The sequence below is a fragment of the Mauremys mutica genome, chromosome 24 (assembly GCF_020497125.1).
Source record: "Mauremys mutica isolate MM-2020 ecotype Southern chromosome 24, ASM2049712v1, whole genome shotgun sequence".
Taxonomy (NCBI): domain Eukaryota; kingdom Metazoa; phylum Chordata; order Testudines; family Geoemydidae; genus Mauremys; species Mauremys mutica.
The window spans coordinates 4092776-4116076 of NC_059095.1; the positions used below are offsets into that span (position 1 = coordinate 4092776).

Genomic DNA, 23301 nt, shown 5'->3' on the forward strand with positions numbered 1-23301 from the left:
AATAAAGAGAACTGCTTCCTATTTACACAGCTTTAATTTTAATACTGTCCAGTGCCCCAGTAAAATAACAGCCTTAGTACATACAGACAGCAGGTGGGGGTGGGGGAAGAAACCAGTAGCAAAGAACAGGACGGCTCAACACCCAGCGCGTTGCTCGACGGAAGAGGATGGAAGCCGAGGGTAACAGGTCGGGGCTGCTAGGCTAACAGAAAGCACAGCTGGGGGGAGGTTGTGTTTTAAAGTTAAACAAATGGTTACTGCAAAAATGGTGAGGTAATGCAGGTGTCCCCTGTTACTACAGGTGCGTTATACCCTGAATTAATTACAGCATTCGGACTGGATGGTGTGTGGCTCCTGAGGGGGGAGGGTTTAGGCTCTTTCTTTCCCTGGGGGAGGAGAGACGAGACCTTTGCTTGTTTAAACCCCATCGCTGCAGCCCTGTGGCTGGCTGGGACTTTGCCACCATGCCAAGGCTGAACCTACGCGTGGGGCTGACTCCCGCGGCTCTGAGTTTGCCACCGCAAAGGCCCCCCACCAGGGTGGTGTGAGTGGTGATGTCCCAGAGAGCGAGGTGCTGTGGGCCCTACACAGCAGGATGGGGGAGGGTTGCCCCCATGTTACAGCACAACCCTTTGGGGAGCGATGCAGGGGCCGTGTAACCACGCAGCTGCCATCCCTGCGGGGAGGAGAGAAGCTGCTAGACTTGCGGGGGAGCCAGCCTCTCTGCAAGGGGATCAAGGCTGGTGAGTGCCACAGCTGGGCTTGGGGTGGGCACGGGGGGGCCAGCAGCTGCTGGTTGAGGCCTGGGGCCAGCACGTCTTTGGAAGGGGCAAGGTGGGCGGGGGGGAGGAGAAGGTAGGAAAGTTCAAGCCACGATGCAGGTGCTGAGGCTGGAAAACCCACCTGCCCCAGCACCCTTCCCTTGAGACCAAGGCGCACAAGCCCCATCAGGAGCTGAAGTCCCACCTCTAGCCAGTGCAGCAGTTGGTCCCTAGGGTGGATTGCAGCACAGCGCCTCACTGCTGCAACCAGAAACTCTCCTAGCTGCAACTGCTAGGGCCCCGTCGAGCCTGTGCCAATGACGGGCCCAAGGGGCTGCCCCTGTCAGCTGCAGGCCAGGCCCCACAAGGGTAAGGTGCCCCCCCACCCCCTCCAGCAGCCCCATTCTGCTGCTGCTTCATTTTTGTAACACAGGAGTTGCAACGCATGTGAGTCGAGCCCCTTCCAAAGCGAATTAACCCCCCGCTCCCCAGGGAGAGGGACGCAGGAGCGTTACCCCGTGTACAGATAGGGAGGCAGGTGGGGGCAAAGCAAGTGGCCTTGTTCAGGGCAAGAAGCAGGCCCCACTTTGCTCTTTTTGGCACCCTGGGTCGTCACTCAAAACCATGCAAAGCCAAGAGGGAAACCGCTGCGGTTCCAGCTTTGTGGCATTTCACACCCAGTGTGCATGGGTGGAAATCACCACAGCACGCCCGAGCCAGCCAACCCCAACCCTGAGGTGGTTTTATCGCTGGGTAGCTTTGCACAGCAGGGCCTGGCTAACAAGGCTAGCAGGCAGGACTCGAGCTGGGGAGGTGGCTAGAGGGGAGCCAGGACCCTCAATCCCTACACTTCCCCTGCTCGCACACTGACTGCAGACAACGTGACGAGCACAGCACCAGGCCTCATACACAGGCCAGGCCTCCGCTTTCTGCACTGCTTCAAAATGCCCAGAGAAAGGAGGGAACTTCCCGCTGCAGGCTGTATTTAGCAGCTGCTGGGGCAGAAGAGGGTGGAGACTGGCCCTCCCGAACCCTCCTGACCTCACACAGCCCATCTAAGGGGGGGAGCACTGTGACTTGGTGGATTTACTCCAGTTCTTAGTGGCCCCATCTCCACCCCATAAAAACCCATTCCTGGCCCTGAATGGTGCCACCACTAGCAGGGCTGAATGGGGCCCATCTGCCAGGCTGCCTGTCCACTCAGGCACAGACGATGCCCAACCACTGCCCTGCTCTGTGATCGACCGGAGCCTTTCAGCTGCAGGGCTGTCCTTTCGCCAAGCCTAGCGTCACTATGACATGTCTATATTTTGAACAACCTATAAGGCTCTGCCTAGCACCTGAAAGCAACGTCAGGGGCTTAGTAGAGTGGCTGGGGAAGGGTTTTTCCATGAAAAAATTCAAAAGAAACAATATTTTGCAGCCCTTATTGGTGACGCATTGGCCGTTTTCAGTCACGTCTTTCTGTTTTGAGCGGTTTTTAATCGAAAACTGAAATTTTGTTGGAGGAGGGGGTTTCTGTTGAAAAACTGAAATTTCGGCACCTTGAGGACTTAAAATGTAGGGGCCAAGGGCCTTTCATGCAGCTCCAAAATGGGGCAGTTAGATGCACACGTCCCCTTTGTGAACGCCAGCCTCTCATTCCGGACTAAAAATGTGGTGGCGCTGTTGAACTTGCCCCACATCCAATGTGAATGAGAGTGGCCGCACTTGGAGGTCTTCCTGAATAGCTGTTCCTGAGTTGCTCCAGGTTGAGAGAAGCCCTTGTGCTCCTAAGCCACTTAGACACTTTTGAAAATGTCCCGTCCCCCTCCACCCACTGTTTGGTACTTTCAGTGAGTACCTTGTATGACTCTCACTCTCCATTGGAGCTGGTACGTAGCTGACTGACCCCCCCTCCCCCAATTACCATATCACCTGGGTAATTTACCACCGTTAATCCTCATAACCTCCCTGGGAGGCAGGGCTATGTCCTTATTTTACAGATGGGGACGTGAGCACAAAGAGAGCCACGGTCACCCAGGCGTCTGTGGCAGAACAAGTCCTTGATGCCAGCTCTCCAGTCCTAAGCTAGAGCCACTCTGCCGGCCTTTCTACCTAAGGCTGCAACAGCTCCGGTAGCTCTGCTCTGACCTGCACTCTCCTACCCACTGTCCCCTTCCTGCCCATCATCTCCTGTTTCTACAGCATGGCTTGGGGTGGGCACGTTTCCCCGGGTAGGTTTGTTCAGCACCCGGCCCATGGGAGGGTGCGGACTGGGAATGCTACTGTATTACAGATATTAAAGAGCCATCTTTATCTTTCATTCAAAAGGCTCCCAAAGCATTTTGCACAGCACAGACTGAATAGTGGCCCCTGGGAAGTCAGTGACAAAACTCACATAGGCTTCAATGAGACCAGCATTTTGCCCCGTACAACAGCACCTTTAGATGCAAGTATCTTCATCTGCCACTGAAATAAAGCCACCTCTGGGGCTGAACGCTTTCAACAGCACACAGCAATGCTGCCAGCTGTGGAAATCAAGCTGTGCCCTGCAGCCAGCTGAAACGCCTGGATAATTCTAGGGAGGTGGAATGGAATAGCCCACCTTGGAATCGAGCCATGAGCTGGTAAGAACACCTGCCTCCGTCCTAAAGACCCTGCACTTTGTCATCGCTACTCCAAAGGGATCTGGGCGGCCTGCAAACATTTATTCCTTTGGAAACTACCATACAATTATCATTCAGCAGATTTAAATTAAAAATCTGGCATTCTGATTATAACACTCTTGAAAGAGAGCAGGCACTGGCCAAACTGACACCCCCAGAATACATCTTTTTTTTAAAATACCACTTCACCCCCCCCCGCCCCTACAATCTGCCCTCCTGAGCCTAGGAAGCCACGTCGGCAGTTTCCCTCCGAGCTTTGCAACATTAATCAAAGCCAAATCTGACCTTGCTAGACAAAACCTGTAAGGACAAAGCCCAAACATGTAGGCAATCCTCTCTGCTTGTGCTCAGGCAAGGCCCTGAAACAAACAAACAAGGAGTCCCAAGTCCCAGTGTACCTATAAAGCACAGTATCTTTGAGGGCAGGAGTAAGGCTGGAGAGAGAGAGAGAGACGCGCCTCTTTCTCTCTGCCTCCTGTTTCCCGCTTGCAAATCAGGAAGTCACTCCCCTGTCACTGACCTCAATGGTGTGATGCTGGTGTCAAACCACAAGAATCGGGACAATATTTTTAAGGGGAGATTTTCACTCCGTGCCTATGGAATTAGGCACCCAATGAGCAACTCTGCGGTCAAGGGGCATTGTTACGGACCTCGCTCCTTTCCTCATGTCCCACCGCAGCCTGCGATTCCCTCCTACCCCTTGTCTGGGAGGTGTTGGAGCACAAATTGGACTAACCAAAGGGAGGCCCTGAAGCTCATTAGGAGTCACCTCTGGCTCCACCTTTAGCGCAAAGCCTGCATAGTGGGGTTGAGTTTATAAAGAGGCTGAACGGCATAAATCAACCTCTCCCACCCAGACCCGTCCCCTCACCCGCCGAAAAAACAAAAATGGTCTTTCCTCACCCCAGCTCCTTGGCGTTCCCCCATGTGCTGCGAGAAGCGTTTCCATAACAACCCTCCTCCCTTGGCGATAATAAGGTGCTGCTCTGCTCCCCCCAGACACTGGGTGACACCCAACGCAAACACAATCCCAGCAAGTTAGTCATTAGCAGATTAACCAGTCATCATAATTACAGGCCTCGTGCTGTGCAAATGGCTGGTTCCGTAACGGGGAGGTTCTGCCCTTCTTCTGTTCCCCATTGTAGAATCCTCCCCAGATCCCCTCACCCCACCCCTCTCCCACTCTGCTTTTGGTCCAGGGGTGGGTTTCTGAAGGTGTTTCTGTAAATCAGCTGAGATTATTTGGATACATGGATATTAGTGCCGACATGTGAGATAAAGCATGCAGCTGAGACCTAAGATTAAGGCTTTTGCTTGAAGCATTCTTGGTGGTTGGGTTTGTTTTTTTTAAACAGGAAGAGCAGCAATCCCAGTTCCCTTTGAAATCTCGACCTCCTGGGAGAATTTAGAGACACCCCAGTGAATCAACGACCCCTGTTGGTTGTCCTCGGATCGAAAATCCCAAGTGTGCTTCAATGAAAGCGTGGAGAAAATGGGCCTACAGCCCCTCCTGGCATTGGACTGTCTAGGGGGGAAGCTGGCTGCTGGCTGCTTCAAAGTTCTTCAACAGCTGTGAACTGTGAGGCCATCAAGACATCCCATAGGCTTCACTGCAAAAGTCCATCCCTTCGTGCAGGACACCTGTGGCCATCTAGGTTCCATGGATAAAAATCCCTTTCCTTAAACTAGAGTGTTTGGTGATCAGACATCGCGGAGAAGACATTGGCACAGCCATCAGCAGAACACAGATGTCAGGGGGATAGGGGTGGGCAGTTACCTGGTTCTTTCCCAGTGCCCGACGGTAAAACTTCCAAAGCTCCATTAAACAAAAAAGAAAGGGCGGAGAGAATAAAGGAATAAATACTTGCTTTTCTCCAGGTGTTTCGTGTGTGTCTCAATGAAAATTGTCACAACCCTCCTGGCCAACAGTTACATCAACGCAAAAGTTCCTCCTTGGTTATTAAGCTCGAGAAAACAAAAACGCTGCTGCTTCTGTCTCTTTATGAACAAGAGTTTTGTCCTCACGGCGGTGCAGTAGTGAAAGTGCCTGGGGCTTTGTTCGTTTCTTAAATACACTATCACTAAAGTTGAGGTGTTCTTTGCATTTGCAATAGCGGCTTAAGCTGGCATTTTTTCAAGCGATTTGTTGTTGATCATTGGTGCTACCATGGGGCTGGGAACGTAGTTGAAGGGAGTCACCCGGGCGGATCTACTGGGAGAGCTGTGCCTGCTGGAGGGGAAGCTCCCAACAGATCCAGTCGGCCCTTCGTGGCTGAAGGAAATGGGCATGGTGCCCTTGGTCGAAGTCAGGCACTCTGTCTCGCTCTTGGGCATCTCCCGGATCTCCAGCGTTGGAGAGGTGCTGGAGTTGGTCTTGGTGGTGGGGTAGTCCTCAGTTTGCACCACAGCATCACTGGTTTTCCTCTGGATGGGGATCTGAGCACTGGGGGTCTCCTCTTCCAGGGTGCTGACCAGAGGCAGGGCTGAGGAAGGCAGGGTGCTTTTGAGGATGTGTGGGATGTCTTCATCTCGGATCCTTCTCCAAGTACCCTTCATCATCGCCATCTGCTGCTTGTCCTGCTGCCCCGGGTTCCCCACTGCAGGATTTGGGGTCATCTTGGAGCCCTCTTGGCTCTTCCTTCTCCTGGCTGATGACTCGGAGCAAGAGGACAGGACGGAGGAGGGGCTGCTGGTCCTCTTGATGATGCTGATGTTGGGGGAGGAGGAATACCTCTTGAAGGGCTCAGGCGAAGGGGTGTTGGTCTTCACAGGCAGCCGGGAAGGGCTCTCGGAGCTGGTCCTCCGAGGAGGCCTCTCACTGGGAGAAGTTTTGTTGTTGGCCGGGGTCCTTGAGATGACTGGCCTCTGGCTGGTCACCACCGGCTTGGCCACCTTGAGCTCTTCGCACCTGGAGGAACACAGGAACACAGCTGGGAGGCCTGGCCTGCTTCTCTTGGGGGAAGCGCTCTGAGACAGCGAGGACATGGACTCGCAGGAGGAGAGCTCGGAGCGGTGCCTCATGATGAGGCTAGAGGACTCCTTGATGAAGGTGAGCTGCCTCAGGAAGCCGGACCGGTCCGACTCGCTGCCACTGGACCTGGCCGAGGACATCCGCACCAAATTGAGCCGGGCAGGCGGCAGGATGCCCTTCCCGTTGCCTTTCAGCTTAGGGCTGCCCACGTGCTCTTCCAGCACTGGCATGGAGCTCCTGGCTGGCAGCATCTTCTTGTTCGGCTTCTGCATGAAGGGGATGCGGACGGGGGATTTCTGGGTCTTGTGCTGCTTGGTGGCTGGGGATTTCTGGGGGGGCGCTTTGGGGGCGGAGCCTGTTGGGGAGCTCCTGCTCACCTTCACCCCCTGAGACGGCAGCTGCTTGTTGAGCTGGGAGGGCGACGTTAACTTCTTCTGGGTGGGCTGGGAGGGGGTGGAGGTCCTGGAGGAGCCCGAGGATGGGGGCTTGGTGATCCTGGCGGGAGGGGTGGCGCTCCTCTTGGGCAAGGTGAGGTCGGCCATCTCCGAGGCCTTCCCCAGCCTGTGAAGACTCCGTGACCTCTGCTGGCTCAGGGTGAGGTTTTGGATGGTGGCTTCGGGCTTAGCTGTGGCTGTTTTCTGTGGGGTGGACCTGGGGCTTGGGGAGTCCTTCACCGCACTGGGCACGTAGATCACTGTCCTGCCTCGGAAAACCACTGGCAAGTTCGACATTGGCTTCTGCTGGCTTACATTTTTCTCCGCCCTGGCGTTTCTGCCCCCAGCGTCCATCACTTTCTTGCTCTCCTGAAAGGCCATTGCATGGTCTCTCTTCTCCACCTCACGGCCTACCCCACTCCTAGCCCGCTTCTTATCCTTCCTGTCCAGGGACAGCTGCAGGGTGGGGCCAACAGACAGCCCTGACACGAAGGAAAGGATGGAATCAGACTCTGAGGAAGGCTCCCTGGAGAGGGATGCTGCGGCCTGATGCAGCCACGTGACGATGGAGTTGGCACCTTCTTGGATGGCCTTCCACTCGACGCTGTCTAAGTCCGAGCCTTTGTCCGACACCATCTCGTCCGCTGGGTTGTGCCTCGGCTCCGGCTTCCGCTCCTTGCCAGCGGCGTTCTTCGGGTTGGCACCTTTCAGCTTCTGCTTGTGCTCGGCGTTCCTGCGCCGAGCGGAGTGCCGCCTTCTCCTGGGCAAGGCGGAGCCGATGCACTTTTGCAGCAGGTCGTCGTCTGAGGTGAAGCTCAGGGAGCTCAGGGAGCTGTCTCTCTCTCTGGCTAAGGCCCTAGAGGCCGCGCTCTCTTGTATCCGACTACGGGTCAGCTGCCTGTTGGCCTTGTACAGGGTTGTCCGCTCCTCGTGGTCACAGAGGTCGATGTCACTCAGGGAGCTCATGGAGGAGCTGAGCGAATAGCAGGGCGGCGTCTCGTCCACGATGAGGTTGTTGTGGAGTTTGGCAGCCATCTTGGTTTTGGCCTGCAGCAGCTGCCTGGAGCTTTGCTCCGGCTCCTTTTTAGGGGCGGTGCCGCTCCAGCGTTCCTTCTTCTGAGCCTGGGCAGGGCTGGCCTTCCTCTTAGGCGAGTCTCTCCGCACCTCCAGCAGGTCGTCGGAGTCGTTCTCATAGAAGCAGTAGACGGCCTCCTCGGTCGGCGTGGTGTGGCACAGGGACTGAAAGGCCATGCCCCCGGGGGCACTGTCCTCACAGGGAGCACCCTTCTTGGGGGGGACACCCTCTGGGTGGACCCCCGCCCTGCCAAAGTCCAGCTCCAGGTTGGGTCCATTCTTCAGGGGAGGTAGCCCTCTCTTCACCTCAGCTGCCTGGTCCCTGCCTGCCTGGACAGGGCTGCCATGTCTCGACCCGCCCTTCTGCTGGTAGGCCGTACTCATCTTGGTGGGCGTCGAGGAGTTGGAAGCTGCTTTCCGGCCTGGTGCGGGACTCAAACTCCCTTGCTCACGGTGTGCTTCCATATTGCGCCCTACCGGTTGCCCTGCCAATTCCTTCCTCTCCAGCCTCTTCCCAGGGCCGCGCTTGTGGTCAACCTCCTCCTTCAGCGGGTACTGGAGGGTCTCGTCACTCAGGGAAGCGGCGCTGGAGAAGTTGATGGGGGTGCCTTCTGCGGAGTCGGTGAAGGAGTCATCATCCTTGAAGAGGTCCCGGGCGGCAGGTCGCAGGTGTTTGGGGACGCCCCGGTGCGAATGGGTGGGCACCAGCATGTAGACCGGCATGTGCAGAGCCTTTTTGGTCTGAGGATTCAAGACCTGGCTGGGCAGGCCGGAGACAAGGGAGGTTTTGACCTTCCTGAAGCGGGAAGGCATGGCCGAATTGATGCATTCCTTCAGGATCTCGATATCATCATCTGAGTTGAGCTCTGGACGCTCCAGCTTCCTCTTGCTCTCCCCGAATCTCTCTTCCCGCCTATCCTCCTGCTTCTCATGTGCCACGAAATTCAGGCTGTTCCTCTCGGGGAAAGGCGGCATAAGCTTCAACTCCACGTCCTTCTGGATGTAGTGCTCGTGAAGGGGCAGGGCACTTAGGCTGGAGGCGCAGGAGAAGTTCTCGTTGGGTTTCTCCACCGTGAAGTAGATCATGGAGTCCAGGTCTTGGGGCAGCTGGAAACGCTCCTTGAAATCCGTGATCTCCATGAACTTCTTGACGTTGTTTTCCCACTGGATGTTGAACTGGCTGGTCTCCTTCTCTGGCTGGGATCCCAGTTCGAACAGGGGCGTCTTGCTGCGGCTTGGGGGCATGGTCTGACCGGGGCTGTCCGGCAGCTCACTCGGGCTGATGGTGCCACTGATCATCTCGCTACAGGGGTCGCTCTGGATGGAGCTGGCAATGGATGGGCTTTCAAAGCTGCCCAGGGAGCTGACTGAGCTACACCGGCTCATCACCAGAGGGGTCTCCTGAATGTAGTTCTCCGAGGAGCTGGACGGGGTCAGATCCTCGTGCCGGGATGGGGAGGATTCCCTCAGGAAGATCTTGTCACGCTTCTGGAAAGGGATGGCGATGGGTTGGGAGATCCCTCCTGGCGTGGCCGGGCCCAGATCCGCCGCCTTCACCTTCTCCTGTCTCCTATTGCAGGCCTCGGCCTGCTCTACGTCACCTTCAGCCTCGGCGCCCTCCTCCACCTCAATGATCTCCAGGGAGGAGTCGCTGTCCACCTCGTTCTCGCTGTGACTCTGCCCGTCCAGCACGTTGTCAGCGGAGGAGAGGGAAGAGAGGGAGCTGCACCGGGAGAAACAGATGGGGGTGTCCTCCACCGCATACTTCTGGACTGACTCCTGCTCCACCGGGGCTGGCGTGTGGGCAGCCAGCTTCTCTGGGATCTTGCTCAAGTTCTCGGCCGTCTGGAGAAGTCCCGTGGGGAGCCAGGCTTGCTTCCGGCCTGGGAGAGTTGGGTGGTAACTAGTACCTGAGAGCCCCACGGTGCCAGGGGCCGGGCTGCTCTTGGCCAGATTCTCCAGCAGGGGGACATGCTGGTAAGAAGGAGAGAGTTTGATGGTGTGGACCTGAGGGTCGGGAGAGAGTTCATTGCCCGGCTCCTTCTTCCACTCAGGCTCCTTCTCAGGGGCGTTGGGGCTGGGGAACGTCACCGCTTTCTTAGCCCTGTCATGCGTGTCTCTCGGTTCCAGTTTATCCGGCTCGCCCGACTCTTTGACCTTGACCCCCGGCTGCTCCATCCTCTCAGGCCTGTGGACGAGGATGTTCTTCAGATCCAGCCTGCTGGGCCGCTTCTGGTATCTCTGCAGCTCCTCCTTGTAATCTAGGAAGGAGGCCCGGGTGCAGGGCTTCATGTGCTCCTTGGTGCAGTAGCCGTCACTGGTGCTGCCGCTGTTCAGGCTGTCGTTGGACAAGCTGGTGTAAGCCTTCTTCAGCCTCAGGAGGGTGTGGGCCCGGCTCAGGTTCTCCCGCTTCACGAAGCTGCTGGCATCCGAGAGGCGGCACGGGGAGCAGGACTGGGCCCGGGCCTCGTGGACCTCATCAGAGCCGTACTGCCAGTCAAGGCAGTGGTCCTCCGAGCTCAGGCTGAAGCTGTCGTCCGAGGAGGTGTGGAGGGTGGAGATGTCCTCCACCAGCTTGTCGATCTTGGCCACCGTGGTGGAGATCTTGTTGGCCAGCTTCTCAGCCGCCAGCGACACCTCATCCTCGGGCAACGGCAGCTTCTTGGGCTCGGCCGGCTTGCTGCTCTCATCCTTCTCAGGCTCCGGGCCCCTCCTCTGGGCGATGGCCCTGGGCAAGGCCTGGCCCTGGAGGAAGGAGGAGTTGAGGAACATGGAGAGGATGGAGGCATTCCCGGTCTCTGCCCCTGCAGAGACGTTGGGCACCTCGTCGTCGTCGAAGCAGCCGGAGTCGGAGGCGTAGTCCTTCGCCAGGCTGTCCATGTGCCTCAGGGGCTTCTTGAGGCTCTGCTTCTCCATGGTGTCGAAGGCCTCCGCCAGGTGCTTAGCATCCAGCTCGGCCTCCAGCGCCTTCTGCTTCCTCACGTAGAGCGAGGGCATGCAGGAGCCCGGGGAGATGACTGCGGTGTCCTTGTACTTGAGGGGTCGGTTGGTGAGCAGGTTCCGGAGGGCGGCGGCGCTGCCCATGGCGATCATCTTGTGCTTGGAGTGGATGAGGTTGCGCAGCATGCTGACGGCCCCCAGGTCCCACAGCAGCTCCTGGTCTTTGGGGCTCCGGGCGGAGAGGTTCCAGAGGGTCCCACAGGCATTGCTGACAATGGTGAGGCTGTGGGATTTGAGGTGCTGCAGCAGGGTCTGCAGGCAGTTGTGGTCCCGGAGCACTTGCCTGCAGGGCATGGATTGACCTTCCATTAGCATCACCCCGCTTTGAACATCAGAGCGTTAATAAACAACACCACCGCTTTGCCCTCCTCGGCTGCCCCCCGTCAGAGGATCTCCAAGTGCCTCAAAATCGTCCAGTTGATCCACCCTCGCAGCAGCCCCATTCTACAGGGGGGCAGCTGAGACATAAAGAGGGGAAATGACGTGCCCAAGGTCACACAATGAGTCACCAACAGAGCAACACAGGAGTCCTGAATCCCAGCTCCCCCCACAACCCACTGGACCCTATTCCCCTCCCAGAGCTGGGAATAGAACCCAGGAGTCCTGACTGCCAGTCACTTCCCCACTTCATGCCTCAGTTTTCCCCATCATAAAATGGGCACAATGAGCTTTGCAAAGTGCTTCAGGATCTTCTGACGAAGAGCGCACAGTATTTACAAAAACCCGATCAACCAACGTAGCACTCCTGGGATGGTAAGGTTCCCTGAGGCACCGTGAGTCTGGTCTGTGGGGGAGGCACACACCCCAGAGGGGGTACTCCGAGCTACCATGAATAATATTAGCATCTCATCAGGGACAGCCGACAGTGACAGCACATCTTGCTGCCCTTATACTCAGGGGCCAGAATGGATCCAAGGCAGCTGGGAATGACCCACAGCCCCTCCAGATCCCGCCCACTGACCTGTAATCCTCCCGGGTGGCAATCAGGCTGGACACGTTTCTCAGGATGCCTCCTCCGCTCTCGATGATGGCCAGCGAGTTGCTCTGGCACTTGTAGGTGAGGGTGCTCACCAGGAAGCCCAGGGCGCCCTGCACCAAGCAGATGGCGGCTTTGTTCTCGGTGCTGTGAGCGGACAGGTTCCACAGGGCACTGAGGACACTCTTCAGGGTGGATTCCTAGCCAGGAGAAAATCACCGTCAGCGTCCCTCTAGTGACAGGGCCTCTTCAACTGCGCCGGCAACATATCTGTGAGTGCATCTGCTTTGCACGCACACCCCGCCGCCATTTGCACACTCACCGTAAGCATGCTCACTCCGTGCATGCCACGGCAACGTTTGCACCTCCAGCTCACTGTACACATGCATGCCATCCCCTACGTACACATTTATAGTGAGCGTGTAAGCCATCAGCCGCTCTGTGCGTACAAGGGCAGCATTTGCACATGCAGCTCACTGTGAGCACGTAAGCTGTCCCCCGTTTTGTGTGTGTGCAAACACAGGGTTTGCACACGCAGCCTAGAGATCAGGGCTCGCGCCTCTTACCTTGGTGGCGCGCAGGGCGCACTGCATCAGGCCGGTCACGCTGCCCACCTCGCGCAGGATTTTCTTGCTGTTGATGTCTGCCCTCCAGGAGAGGTTCCGCAGGATGCTGGAGACCACCTGCGGGGACGAGATGAGGATGTTCACACACAGAGAGGGACATGGCCAGATTCCCGTGCTCAGCCCACCTGCTCTGGGCAGAGCTGTCAATACAGGACCGGAGCAGTTTGGTCACAGCCCAGCAGAGGGCAGCATCATGACCCTCTTTCACCCCATCCGCCCTGCCACCCCAAAGTCCCCCAGCCCGCCCTCCTGTTCCAGCACCAGCTCCTGGCTTGGCGCTCACAGCAGAGGGGATCTATGGGGAGCTCCTGGGCCCCTTCGGATGATTCCAGGGCCCGCAGTGGAACAGCCAGGCGGGATGAGCAGCCAGGACTTAGCCAGCCTGCTCCAGCAGGAGCAGGGACCAGAGAATCCTGCATCCAGCAGCACACGCTGGTCCTGGTGAAAGGCACCAAGTCAGAGACCGGGCTGGGCTTTGCCCTGCAATACCAGGCAGCCTCACCATGCGCCACGGGCCGCCAAGCATGGGGTATCCAGAGTTACCTCGCCTAGCCCTGCATGAGCGTCCTCGAGGCAGGCGGGCACCTGGAATAACCCAGGCCCTGTGCAGCGGGCAGTAGCCAGCTACGTGTGCCCAGGTGTATGCCGTGGCTTAGTGCGCGTGGGCACGACCGCCCAAGCGTCTGCCACAGCCCCGGGGGAGCCAGCGTCCACCTACCTGGTGCAGCTCCTCGTTCTCGGAGGCCAGCTGGGCTACAATGGCCTGCATGCAGCCCCGGCGGGAGGACAGAGTCGCCTGCCAAGGGGAAGAGATGGGGCGGGGTCAGATCCTGTGCACATGCACCCCCAGTGCAGCCCGCGGGGACACCAGAGCCCCTGCCAGTGTTTGAAGGGACCACAGCTGGGTCACCCAACGCCCGGAAGCTTAGAGCCAGCTGAGATCACTGCTCCCCAGGCCCCTTCCCTGACCCCTCCCCAGGCCCCTGGGCCCCATCCCCACCTGGATCCCTGCTCTGGCTGCATTCCCCTAACACCCCTGTCCTGCCCTCACCCCCAGGTCTCTGCTTCCCAGTCCCTGCCCCTGGGTCCTCACTCCCCTCCCCCCCGCGCTCCCCCCAAGCCTTCCCAGTCCCTGCCCCTGGGTCCTCACTCCCCTCCCCCCCGCGCTCCCCCCAAGCCTTCCCAGTCCCTGCCCCTGGGTCCTCACTCCCCCCCCCCGCGCTCCCCCAAAGCCTTCCCAGTCCCTGCCCCTGGGTCCTCACTCCCCTCCCCCCCCCGCGCTCCCCCCAAGCCTTCCCAGTCCCTGCCCCTGGGTCCTCACTCCCCTCCCCCCCCCCGCGCTCCCCCCAAGCCTTCCCAGTCCCTGCCCCTGGGTCCTCACTCCCCTCCCCCCCCCCGCGCTCCCCCCAAACCTTCCCAGTCCCTGCCCCTGGGTCCTCACTCCCCTCCCCCCCCCCGCTCCCCCAAGCCTTCCCAGTCCCTGCCCCTGGGTCCTCACTCCCCTCCCCCCCGCGCTCCCCCACCCCCAAGCCTTCCCAGTCCCTGCCCCTCGGTCCTCCCTCCCCTCCCCCCCGCGCTCCCCCCAAGCCTTGCCAGTCCCTGCCCCTGGGTCCTCACTCCCCTCCCCCCCCGCGCTCCCCCCAAGCCTTCCCAGTCCCTGCCCCTGGGTCCTCACGACCCCCCCCCCCCGCGCTCCCCCCAAGCCTTCCCAGTCCCTGCCCCTGGGTCCTCACTCCCCCCCCCCCGCGCTCCCCCCAAGCCTTCCCCGTCCCTGCCCCTGGGTCCTCACTCCCCTCCCCCCCGCGCTCCCCCCAAGCCTTCCCAGTCCCTGCCCCTGGGTCCTCACTCCCCTCCCCCCCGCGCTCCCCCCAAGCCTTCCCAGTCCCTGCCCCTGGGTCCTCACTCCCCCCACCCTGCGCTCCCCCCAAGCCTTCCCAGTCCCTGCCCCTGGGTCCTCACTCCCCCCACCCTGCGCTCCCCTCCCTGACTCCCCTGATCCCTCCCCAGACCCTCACTCCCCAACCCCAGGGTCCCTGCCCCATCTTCCCCTGACCTCCTCCCCTCCACCCATCACCTTTCCACGTCCCCCACCCCCGGGGACACCTTTCCCAGCCCCCCGCCGTACCTTGTTCACCACGTCCCCGAAGGTGAGGTTGGTCAGTGCCATGCCCGCATATCTCCTCAGCGCCAGGTTCAGAGGGTCGCTGGTCATTTTGTGCATCTCATAATCCACCTGCAGCAGCTCAGCCACGGCCTGGAGACCACCTGGGGGACGATCCGGGTGGGGTGGGGGGGGTTACAGAGATGGACGGGCCCAGCCAGGCACTGCGGCGGGACAACACCCCCCGCTCCTCTTTGTGCCAGGGACTCCGCTGGTTTGTCAGTGGGGTCAGGGTGTCCCATTGAAAAGGAGCCAGGGTGCTGTATTCCCAGCCCCCTCCCGTGTGTTCCCCTCAGGCACCCACCCCACTGCCAGGCCGTGCCATGCAGGAGGGGCTTGCTCGGGCCAGGGCATGGGGCGCAGGAGCCCCCAGGGACTCTAACCCGTTGAGTCGTGTCCTTTGCACTCCCCACCCACCCAGGGATGGGGGAGCAGAGCCCGGATCCCTCTTGGGGTGCATGCGGCTTACCCAGCTCGTTCATGGCCCGCCGGTACTCCTCGTCGAAGGAGAGCTTCATGACGGCGCAGGTGGCCTGGCAGATCTGCGGCTCGATGGGCACCGGCACTGCAAGGAGAGCGGCGGTGAGCGACGGCAGCCTGCTGGGCGGCACGGGCCACGCAAGATCCCAGCCCAGCCACGGATCAGACACACCCGGATCCATTAGTCGTCGGGATCCCCAAATCCCAGCGAGGCGGGAGGGGACGGGGCTGGTTTCCCATCAGAGAGGATCTGCTTTGCTAACGGGACCAACAGACTCTCTAGGGCCAGTCCGCCCAGGGATCAGAACCAGGGGAGAGACACCTGTGCTTAACCATGCCCTGCACACGCCCCCGGCACTCCTCCACCATGTGTGTGCACCTCACACACCTGTATGTACCCATCCCTTCACACACGCCTTCGCTCATAATCACACATGTGTACTAACCCCCCCCCGCACACACCTGTAGGTGCACATGCTCAGCTGCACACCGACTCACACACACACAGCTGCACACTGACTGACACACACACACACACACACACCATATGCATACATGCACACTCAGCGGCACACCGACACACACACACACCATGTGCATATACACACACACAGCTGCACACTGACACACATACACCCCGACACACACTGTGCACACACACCGACACACTCACACTCAGTGGCACGCCAGCATGCACAGACATGCTTGCAAACCCCCCACCCCACCCCCCGCATACACATGCTCTCTCCAAGCAGAAGCATCAAGATCAGGTGTCCCCTGCTCCCTGTGTCCCCCCAGAGCAGCAGGCCCTGGCGCCCCCTGCCGGAGACACCGTCACCCTTCCCTACCAGCACTGCCCTCGGGGCCCTTGCCCCCGTCTTTGCTCTGCATCTGCATCTGCAGCCAGTCCCAGCAGGTCTCCGAGTAGGAGCGGATCTGCTCCAGCACGTGCAGCACCCGCATCTCCTTCTTGGCCTGGCCCTCGTCGGGCTGCGAGAAGATGATGTTGTGCAGGGCGGCGTTGGCCCGCATGCGGGAGTCCTTGCTGCTGCCGGGGCTCTGGGGGCCTCCCGGCTCCCTGTCCGTGTCGTGCAGGATCTGGATGAGGAGCGGGAGGCAGCCAGACTTGCGCATGGCCAGGCAGCTCTCCTGCGAGCTGGACATGGCCAGCAGGGTGCGGGACATGTCGTCCTTGTCCCGGGTGGCCAGCATGGACAGCAGCCAGAAGACCACTTCCACCTGCAGAGCACAAGCACCCAGTGGGTTACCCTGCACCCCACCCCTGGCACAAATCCTGCTGCACTGTACCCTCTAGTGCAGAGGTCCCCAAACTGAGGGGTGCGCCCCCCCAGGGGGGCATGGAGGACCGTTCGGGGGGGGGCACAGCAGGGGCCCAGGCCAGCCCCCACAGGGGGGCGGGGAGGGAGTGCCACCCAGCTTCGCTCCCTGCCCTGCCCCCACCCCCAGCCCCTTACTCAGCTCCAGGGAGGGGGTGTGGACAGGGGTAAGGGGGCACAAGGTAAATTTGGGGACCACTGGGGTCTATTCAATGGTGGGCAAAGTGAAACAGACAAGCGACAGGTCAATTTCACTCAGCAGCTGCCAGCCACCTCTGGTCACCCGCTGACAAGCCTGGGGCAGGGGGTGGGGAACTGGGCTGGGAGTGGAGCTGGGTGGCACTCCCTCCCTGCCCCCCATGGGGGCTGGCCTGGGCCCCTGCTGTGCCCCCCAACGGTCCTCCACGCCCCCCTAGGTGTGGGGAATTGGGGCAGAGAATGGGGAGGCTACCTGACTCGCCCAAGATCACACAATGAATGTCCTCTAACCTTCTCAGCACCTTGGGCCTGATTCTCCTCTAACTCACCTCGGTGGAAATCACAAGCGACCCCACTGAAGTCGGTGGGTTTACACTGGGGTACAAGTGACGCAGCAACAGAATCAGGCTCCCTGCTTGTTTGGGGATCTAAATCTCAAGCCCTTTCCTGGTGCAATTAAACCAAGAAGCAACATGAGACCCCCTTCCGCCCCGAGCGGTGCTGGGGGAAACGTCGACTCAGATGCTGGGGTCAGAGTGCACAATCTGGATAGACGTGTGTAGGAACTGGGTAGCATCCCTTTAAATAGGTTGCGTGCTGGTGGCGCTCACTGTCTTCTGTGTTCCGGAAGCCACCAGAACCCCGGCAGAGCAGCAAGGTGTGAATGCAGCTAAGCCTGGCAAGTTGTACCTAGTCAGCACACGTGGTGATCTGGACCCCACTGTGCCTCTGGGGTTCCTTCATTTTACATTTCTGGTGTAAAGAGCCAAAGACGCAACAATAGACCAAGGGCAGGAGGGGAAACTGAGGCACGGTGAGGGGAAGTGACTCACCCTGGTCACCCAGCAGGTGAGCAGCAGAGCTGGCAACAGAAGATCTGAGCCCAATGCCCTGTCCGCTACCAACACTGACTGGCACCGTTCAGAGCCGGGGAAGAACTCGATTTGTTCATCTCCAGCGAGCGTCTGCGTTTCCTCCATGAAACGCCCGAGGGATGGGGATTCTCGTTACCTTATTGTTGCTGAGGTGGCTCCCTCCCTCCTCAGGATGCGTTGGGATGTCCAGGCTCCCATCCCCTTCCACGCCAGACAGCTTCCCACACAGCTACAAGAACAGAGAGGGGGGATGCGTAAGAACCGGTGAGCTGTACAGATCACATCCCAGCAGCTGCAGTGTTGGGCTGGCTGGCTCTGACTAGGCCTCTGCCCTGTGAGGACCCAGCCTGCTTAACTTCATCCAAGCAGCCTCCTCCGTTCATCCCGAGCCGCTGGGAGGCCGGGCAGCAGCCGCGGTGTATGGATGGGTACAGGGGACTCCCGTTCATGGAGGATTGGAAAATGCAGAATGCTGTGATTTTATTCTCCTCTCCCGGTCTGCTTGTCCCGTCTCTCTGTCTGTCTCCTGCATCGGGCACACACAGAGCCCAGATCAGGGGTGAGTCTTGGTGCGATTTGCCCCCTCAGAGTGTAAATTACACCCCAGTTAATTCAACTCAGCGGGCCAGACTCAGCGGGAGCGTAAGGTGGATGACAGAACCAGAGCCTGCCAGCGCTAACCACAGGAGTCTCTGCAGCGTCTGTAGCTGGGGCAGTGACAGACTCACATCCCCTGTGGATCGGACATGGAGGGGGACCCCTGACACACTGATCAGTGGGTTCCACACCTTAAAGGTCAGCATAGGGCCTGAGCGGGCCTTGTACGCTGGAGCCATGTGTCACACCAGTTTTCATGCCCTTAGATACACACGAGACCCAGTTCTGCTCCGTGTGAGGCCGGCAGCAAAAACCATTTCATCTGAAGAGGCCAATCTACCCACCCCAACACCACCCCCATCAGCGGCTCGGTCCAGGCAAGCAAACTCTCCGGAAATTGCTAAGGGCCCCTGGCTCTGTCCAGACCTGCTCTCAGATCCAAGTGTGCTCCAGAAAGACACCCAGCAAAGTGCCAGTCACCTTCCAGGGGCAGAGGGGCCCAGATAGGTCCCAGTGCAGCAGGGCTGGGAGGGGAGGAGGCACACATGGGACCCCTCGGCGTCACATAACTGGGCTCAGCAATGGAGAGAAGTTTGGGAGTAGGCTGTGCTCACTGGGACCTCGATTCAGCAAAGCACTTAAGTGCTCACTTAAAATCCATTGGCTTTCACGGGACTTGGGTGCTCTCTGAACCGGGACCTGCAGCCCCTGTTCTAGCCCTGGGGCAGCACCCAGCAAGGGCAAAAGTCCCATTGACTTCAATGGGAGCAGGACTGCGCCCTCTACAAGCCCTGGAGAGAGACCCTTCAGACGGTCCCTCCAGCTCAATCCTGAGCCGGCTCCTTTCGCCAGCGCTAAACGGAGGGATACTGAAGTGGAGGGGTCAGTGAGCGGGGTGCCGGGTTGCAGGAATGCCAGGTGACTGTGTAATATGCAACATGGATTTTCCTATGAGACCAATGCATGTATCAGCATCTTCGCTGCATGGGGTTTTGCTAGGCCTTGCATGTAGGGTGGCCAGTTTTGATTGGACGTATTCCCGGAGGTTTCATCACACGACATCTTAAACGAAAGATTATTCTTTAATTCCTGGAGACTCCTTGCACAGTGGTGGAAATTACTTCTGGCTACATGTAGACATGGACTGACCAGAGGGCAGGGGGGGCAAGTGAGGCAATTTGCCCCAGGCCCTGGGTCCCACAGGGGCCCCCACGAGAATATAGTATTCTATAGTATTGCAACTTGTTTTATGGAAGGGGTCCCCAAAATTGCTTTGCCCCAGGCCCCCTGAATCCTCTGGGCGGCCCTGCATGTAGAAGAGCCAATCCATCTCTCTACTGCCATCCTTAGCGACGCATCTCCCACTCCGTCCTTGCGCCTCAATAATCCGCCCATATTAAATTATTTTAAACCCTCTCTCTCAAAGCACTTAGACAGCCCCAATCCCATAGTATCTGAGCACCTCAAAGCCAAAGCAGCAATATTGTCTCCATTGCACAGATAAGCTAAGTGTCTTGCCCAAGATCACAGGTACAGTTTGTGGCAGAGGAGGGAATTGAACCCAGCTTTCCTGAGTCGTAGGGCAAAGGGCCTAGGCACAGAACTATCCTTCCTCACTACCAACTGGCCATATTGCAGATGTATGTAAAAAAATATGTATTGCCCAGGGATTCAAGGCCTCAGGACCGAGCGCTATGGCTCATTTCACTTTCCAGGACAAATCCCCTTTTTAGCCAACAGTGTGATAATTGTCTTACTGAATCTAAACCGCTCCATCTTCCCAGGGCTTAGCTAAAAGCCCCGCTGTGCTCCGGCTTTGCATGGGGTTAAGGGAGAAATTCACAGCCAGTTCTGCTATCGATTTCTTGGTGCAGAGAAAGGCTCGGGGCCAGGGGCAAAATAATTTGTCTCTGTACTCACTTAATCTCTGTCACAGAAGGTAGGAGAGAGAGCACCAGTGACTGTTGGGAGCCCAGAGTAGGAATCACGTGACCTCTGGCTTTTTAAACCCAGTTCAGATGTTAATGAAACCCTAAGGCAGAATTCTGATCCCACTGAAGTCAATGGCTAAACTCCTATTCATTTTAATAGGGCCAGGATTTCATATATGGCCTCTGGGTTTAAAAACTGTTCAGAGGCTAGTTAAACTCTGGGCACTTAACCCTTAGAAAAATGCTACAGTATTATGCAGTAATTATCCCAAACACTACAGCTTCCTGCCACATTACTGAAGGATTCAGGAGTCTTACTGTAGAATGCCCTAGTATTTTTAATAACATTGTAGGTTTCTTGTATTGTAGTATTTTTGTTTAAAAATACTATTTTTATTATAAAACTGTGCGGGGTGTTAAATAATAATGCAATATCTTTAAAACAATATTGTAGTATTATTTCCTAGTACTACAGTATTTTTCTTTATAATCCTCTAGTATTTTTAATACAGAAGCAATCACTTTTATTGTAGAGCTGCAGGTATTTTTTCTTTAACAATTATATAGTATTTTTCTTATTACGTAATATATTTAATAAAACCATGGCATTTCCCCTTATAATTCTGAAGTATTTTTAAAGGGCTGTACTATTTAATAATACTGTAGTATTTTTTTTAAATGCTGCAGGTATTTTTCTTAAAATTTAGCATTTTCTTATCATTTAGTATTTTTAATAAAACTGTAATGTTTTTCCTTTTAATATGATGGTATTTTTGAGAATACTGTACATTTAAAAATTACATAGTTGATTTTATTCATAAAATCATGGTATTTTCCTTATAATGCATTTTTAATTTAGTATTGTTTAATATTTTTGGGGAAATAATGCTTTAGCCTTTCAATATTGCTGTAATATTTTAAAAACAACACTGCAGTATTTTAATATTACTGAATCTTTTTGAATACGTGTTAGTACTTTTAATATTACTGTAGTAGTTAAACATTATAATTTGAATATTAACGTAGGTTTTATATAACTGGAATATTTAGAGATTTAAAATACACCGCTACCTCGATATAACGCCACCGGATATAACATGAATTTGGATATAACGCGGTAAAGCAGCGCTCTGGGGGGGCAGGGCTGCGCACTCCGGTGGATCACAGCAAGTTCAATATAACACGGTTTCACCTATAACGCGGTAAGATTTTTTTGGCTCCCAAGGACAGTGTTGTGTCGAGGTAGAGGTGTAAGGCTGTGGTAGTTTTGTACAGATCTGGCAGGATATTCACTGTGAGTGGCCTTTGTTGTGGATTGTGTTAGATCTGGGGAGTCAGTAACACACATCCAGCCTGGGCAGCAGTGGGATTAATTGGGGGGGTCTGGGACACATCTGCCCCCACAACCCCACCCGCTCCTGATTCCCAGCATGGGAGTTGGCTCAGCCACTCTGAGAATCCAACGCTGGGCCTGCCAGCATCTCCCCTCGTGGCCTACTTCTCGTCGCCATGGCAACTGCCCATTTCACGGTGCCCAAGACACAAAGGCCTGGCCCTCCCGCTCAGTGGGGCGGGGAGGCCTCGGAGACCCGCCTGCCTGTAGTGCAGAGATGGGCAAACTATGGCCTGCGGGCCACATCCGGGCCACATCGTCAGGGGCGGAGGGTCCGGGGGCAGTCAGGGGACAGGGAACGGGGGTGGGGGGCGTGGATGGGGCAGCGGTCCCGGGGGGGCCATCAGGAGACAGGGAACAAGGGGGTTTGGATGGGGCAGGAGTCCCAGGGGGGCCGTCAGGGGGCGAGACGGGGTAAGATGGGGGCGGGGGCTGGGCCACGCCTGGCTGTTTGGCGAGGCACAGCCTCCCCTAACCAGCCCTCCATACAATTTCGGAAACCCGATGTGGCCCTCAGGCCAAAAAGTTTGCCCGCCCCTGCTCTAGCGCCAGTCTCACCCCCATGCCAAGCAGCCTCCTCCAGCATTCCCACCCTGGACGCAGAATGAGAGCCCACACGCCCCTCAGCCACCCAAATGCAGCCAGCGCTGCCATGGCCCGCGCGACTCTGCCATCGCCGGTCCAGCCAGGCTGTCCAGACACAGTGCCCAGGCCTGCGGGTGGGACGCGAATTGCTCCCATGGGCAAGCACCGGAGAAATACACCCCGAGCTCCAGCTGGGGCAGAGGGAAATGCTAGAGATGCTGCCCAGCTGCTGCCTGCCACGGCAAGGCCCTGCAGAGACCCCAGCCACTGGAGAGCAGAGGATGTGGGAGACGGTCTGGGCCACGGCCCTAGACCCTCCACCTGAGGATCTCCAAGCCCTTTGTAAATACCAGTGAGCAAAGCTCTGGGCCAGGGGGAGTAAAGTATCATCCTGCCTCTCAGAGGGGGACACTGAGGCACAGAGAGGGGAACATGCATCAGGAGTGGGTGGCGAGCCCAGGTCTCCCCTCTCCTGGCCCTGTGTGTTAGCACAAAGGCCAGCCTTCCCTAGATAGAGGTGTGTGTGTGTGTGTGTGTGTGTGTGTGTGTGTGAGAGAGAGAGATCTGGGCCTGGGGTGTGTGTGTGCAGGGGAGGCCTCCCCTGTGTTGGTGCAATGAGGGGTATGTGCAGGCAGAGAACAGGCACACCTGAACCGTTGTGGTGGAGGGGGGAGAGCATACCTGTCTTTGTAAGCACCAGCCCCCATTGGGTACATGTGCAAGGGTCAGTGCAGGGGAGTTTCTGGGTGACTACAAATGGCAGGTGCGAGTGTGTGAGCCCACACGTAAGTGCACGTGAATCTGGAGCATAGGTGTGAATGTGCGGGTGTGCATGCCTGTGGGTGATGCTGTGCATGCCGGTGAATGAGCAACACTCGCGGTGTAGACGGCTGGGTGTGTTCACGTATGGGGGTGACACGGTGCGGGGGGAGGAGAGGGGTGCACAGGGGCATTGCACACACAGGACAGGGTCTCTGTTAGCACCACCGCTTCCTCCTGCGGGGGCTGCAGCCTGAGGCCCAGCGGACCCAGCTCCAGCTCCGTTACCTGTGGCTCCGACATCTGCACCTGGTCCTGAGCCTCCATCAGCTCCTTGTCGATCTGCTCTAGGCGGGACGCTCGGATCTGCAGGGATTTAACCACAGAGTCAGCAAGTGCCAGCCCCACCGCCCCCTGCAATGCCTCCAGCTGTGTCCCCTGAAGGGATGGGGTCAGGCAGCATGGGGCCTAGAGAGAGGCAGACTCAGCCACCAG

At 57.6% G+C, this 23301-nt stretch overlaps 1 protein-coding gene across 7 annotated transcripts in view; it reads right to left on the reverse strand.

Moving 5' to 3' along the window:
- Positions 1–54: 54 nt before the first annotated feature.
- Positions 55–23301, reverse strand: part of APC2 (APC regulator of WNT signaling pathway 2) — a 48926-nt gene continuing 25679 nt past the window's right edge. For all 7 annotated transcript variants that reach the window (XM_044998647.1, XM_044998649.1, XM_044998650.1 and 4 more), the window contains 9 exons: positions 23095–23172; positions 17678–17770; positions 15980–16370; positions 15121–15216; positions 14616–14755; positions 13209–13286; positions 12431–12547; positions 11850–12064; positions 55–11171 (listed from right to left, as the gene is read on the reverse strand). In XM_044998647.1, coding sequence (XP_044854582.1) covers positions 5528–11171; positions 11850–12064; positions 12431–12547; positions 13209–13286; positions 14616–14755; positions 15121–15216; positions 15980–16370; positions 17678–17770; positions 23095–23172 — 6852 coding nt within the window. In that variant the 3' untranslated portion in view covers positions 55–5527. The remainder of the gene's footprint in view (positions 11172–11849; positions 12065–12430; positions 12548–13208; positions 13287–14615; positions 14756–15120; positions 15217–15979; positions 16371–17677; positions 17771–23094; positions 23173–23301) is intronic.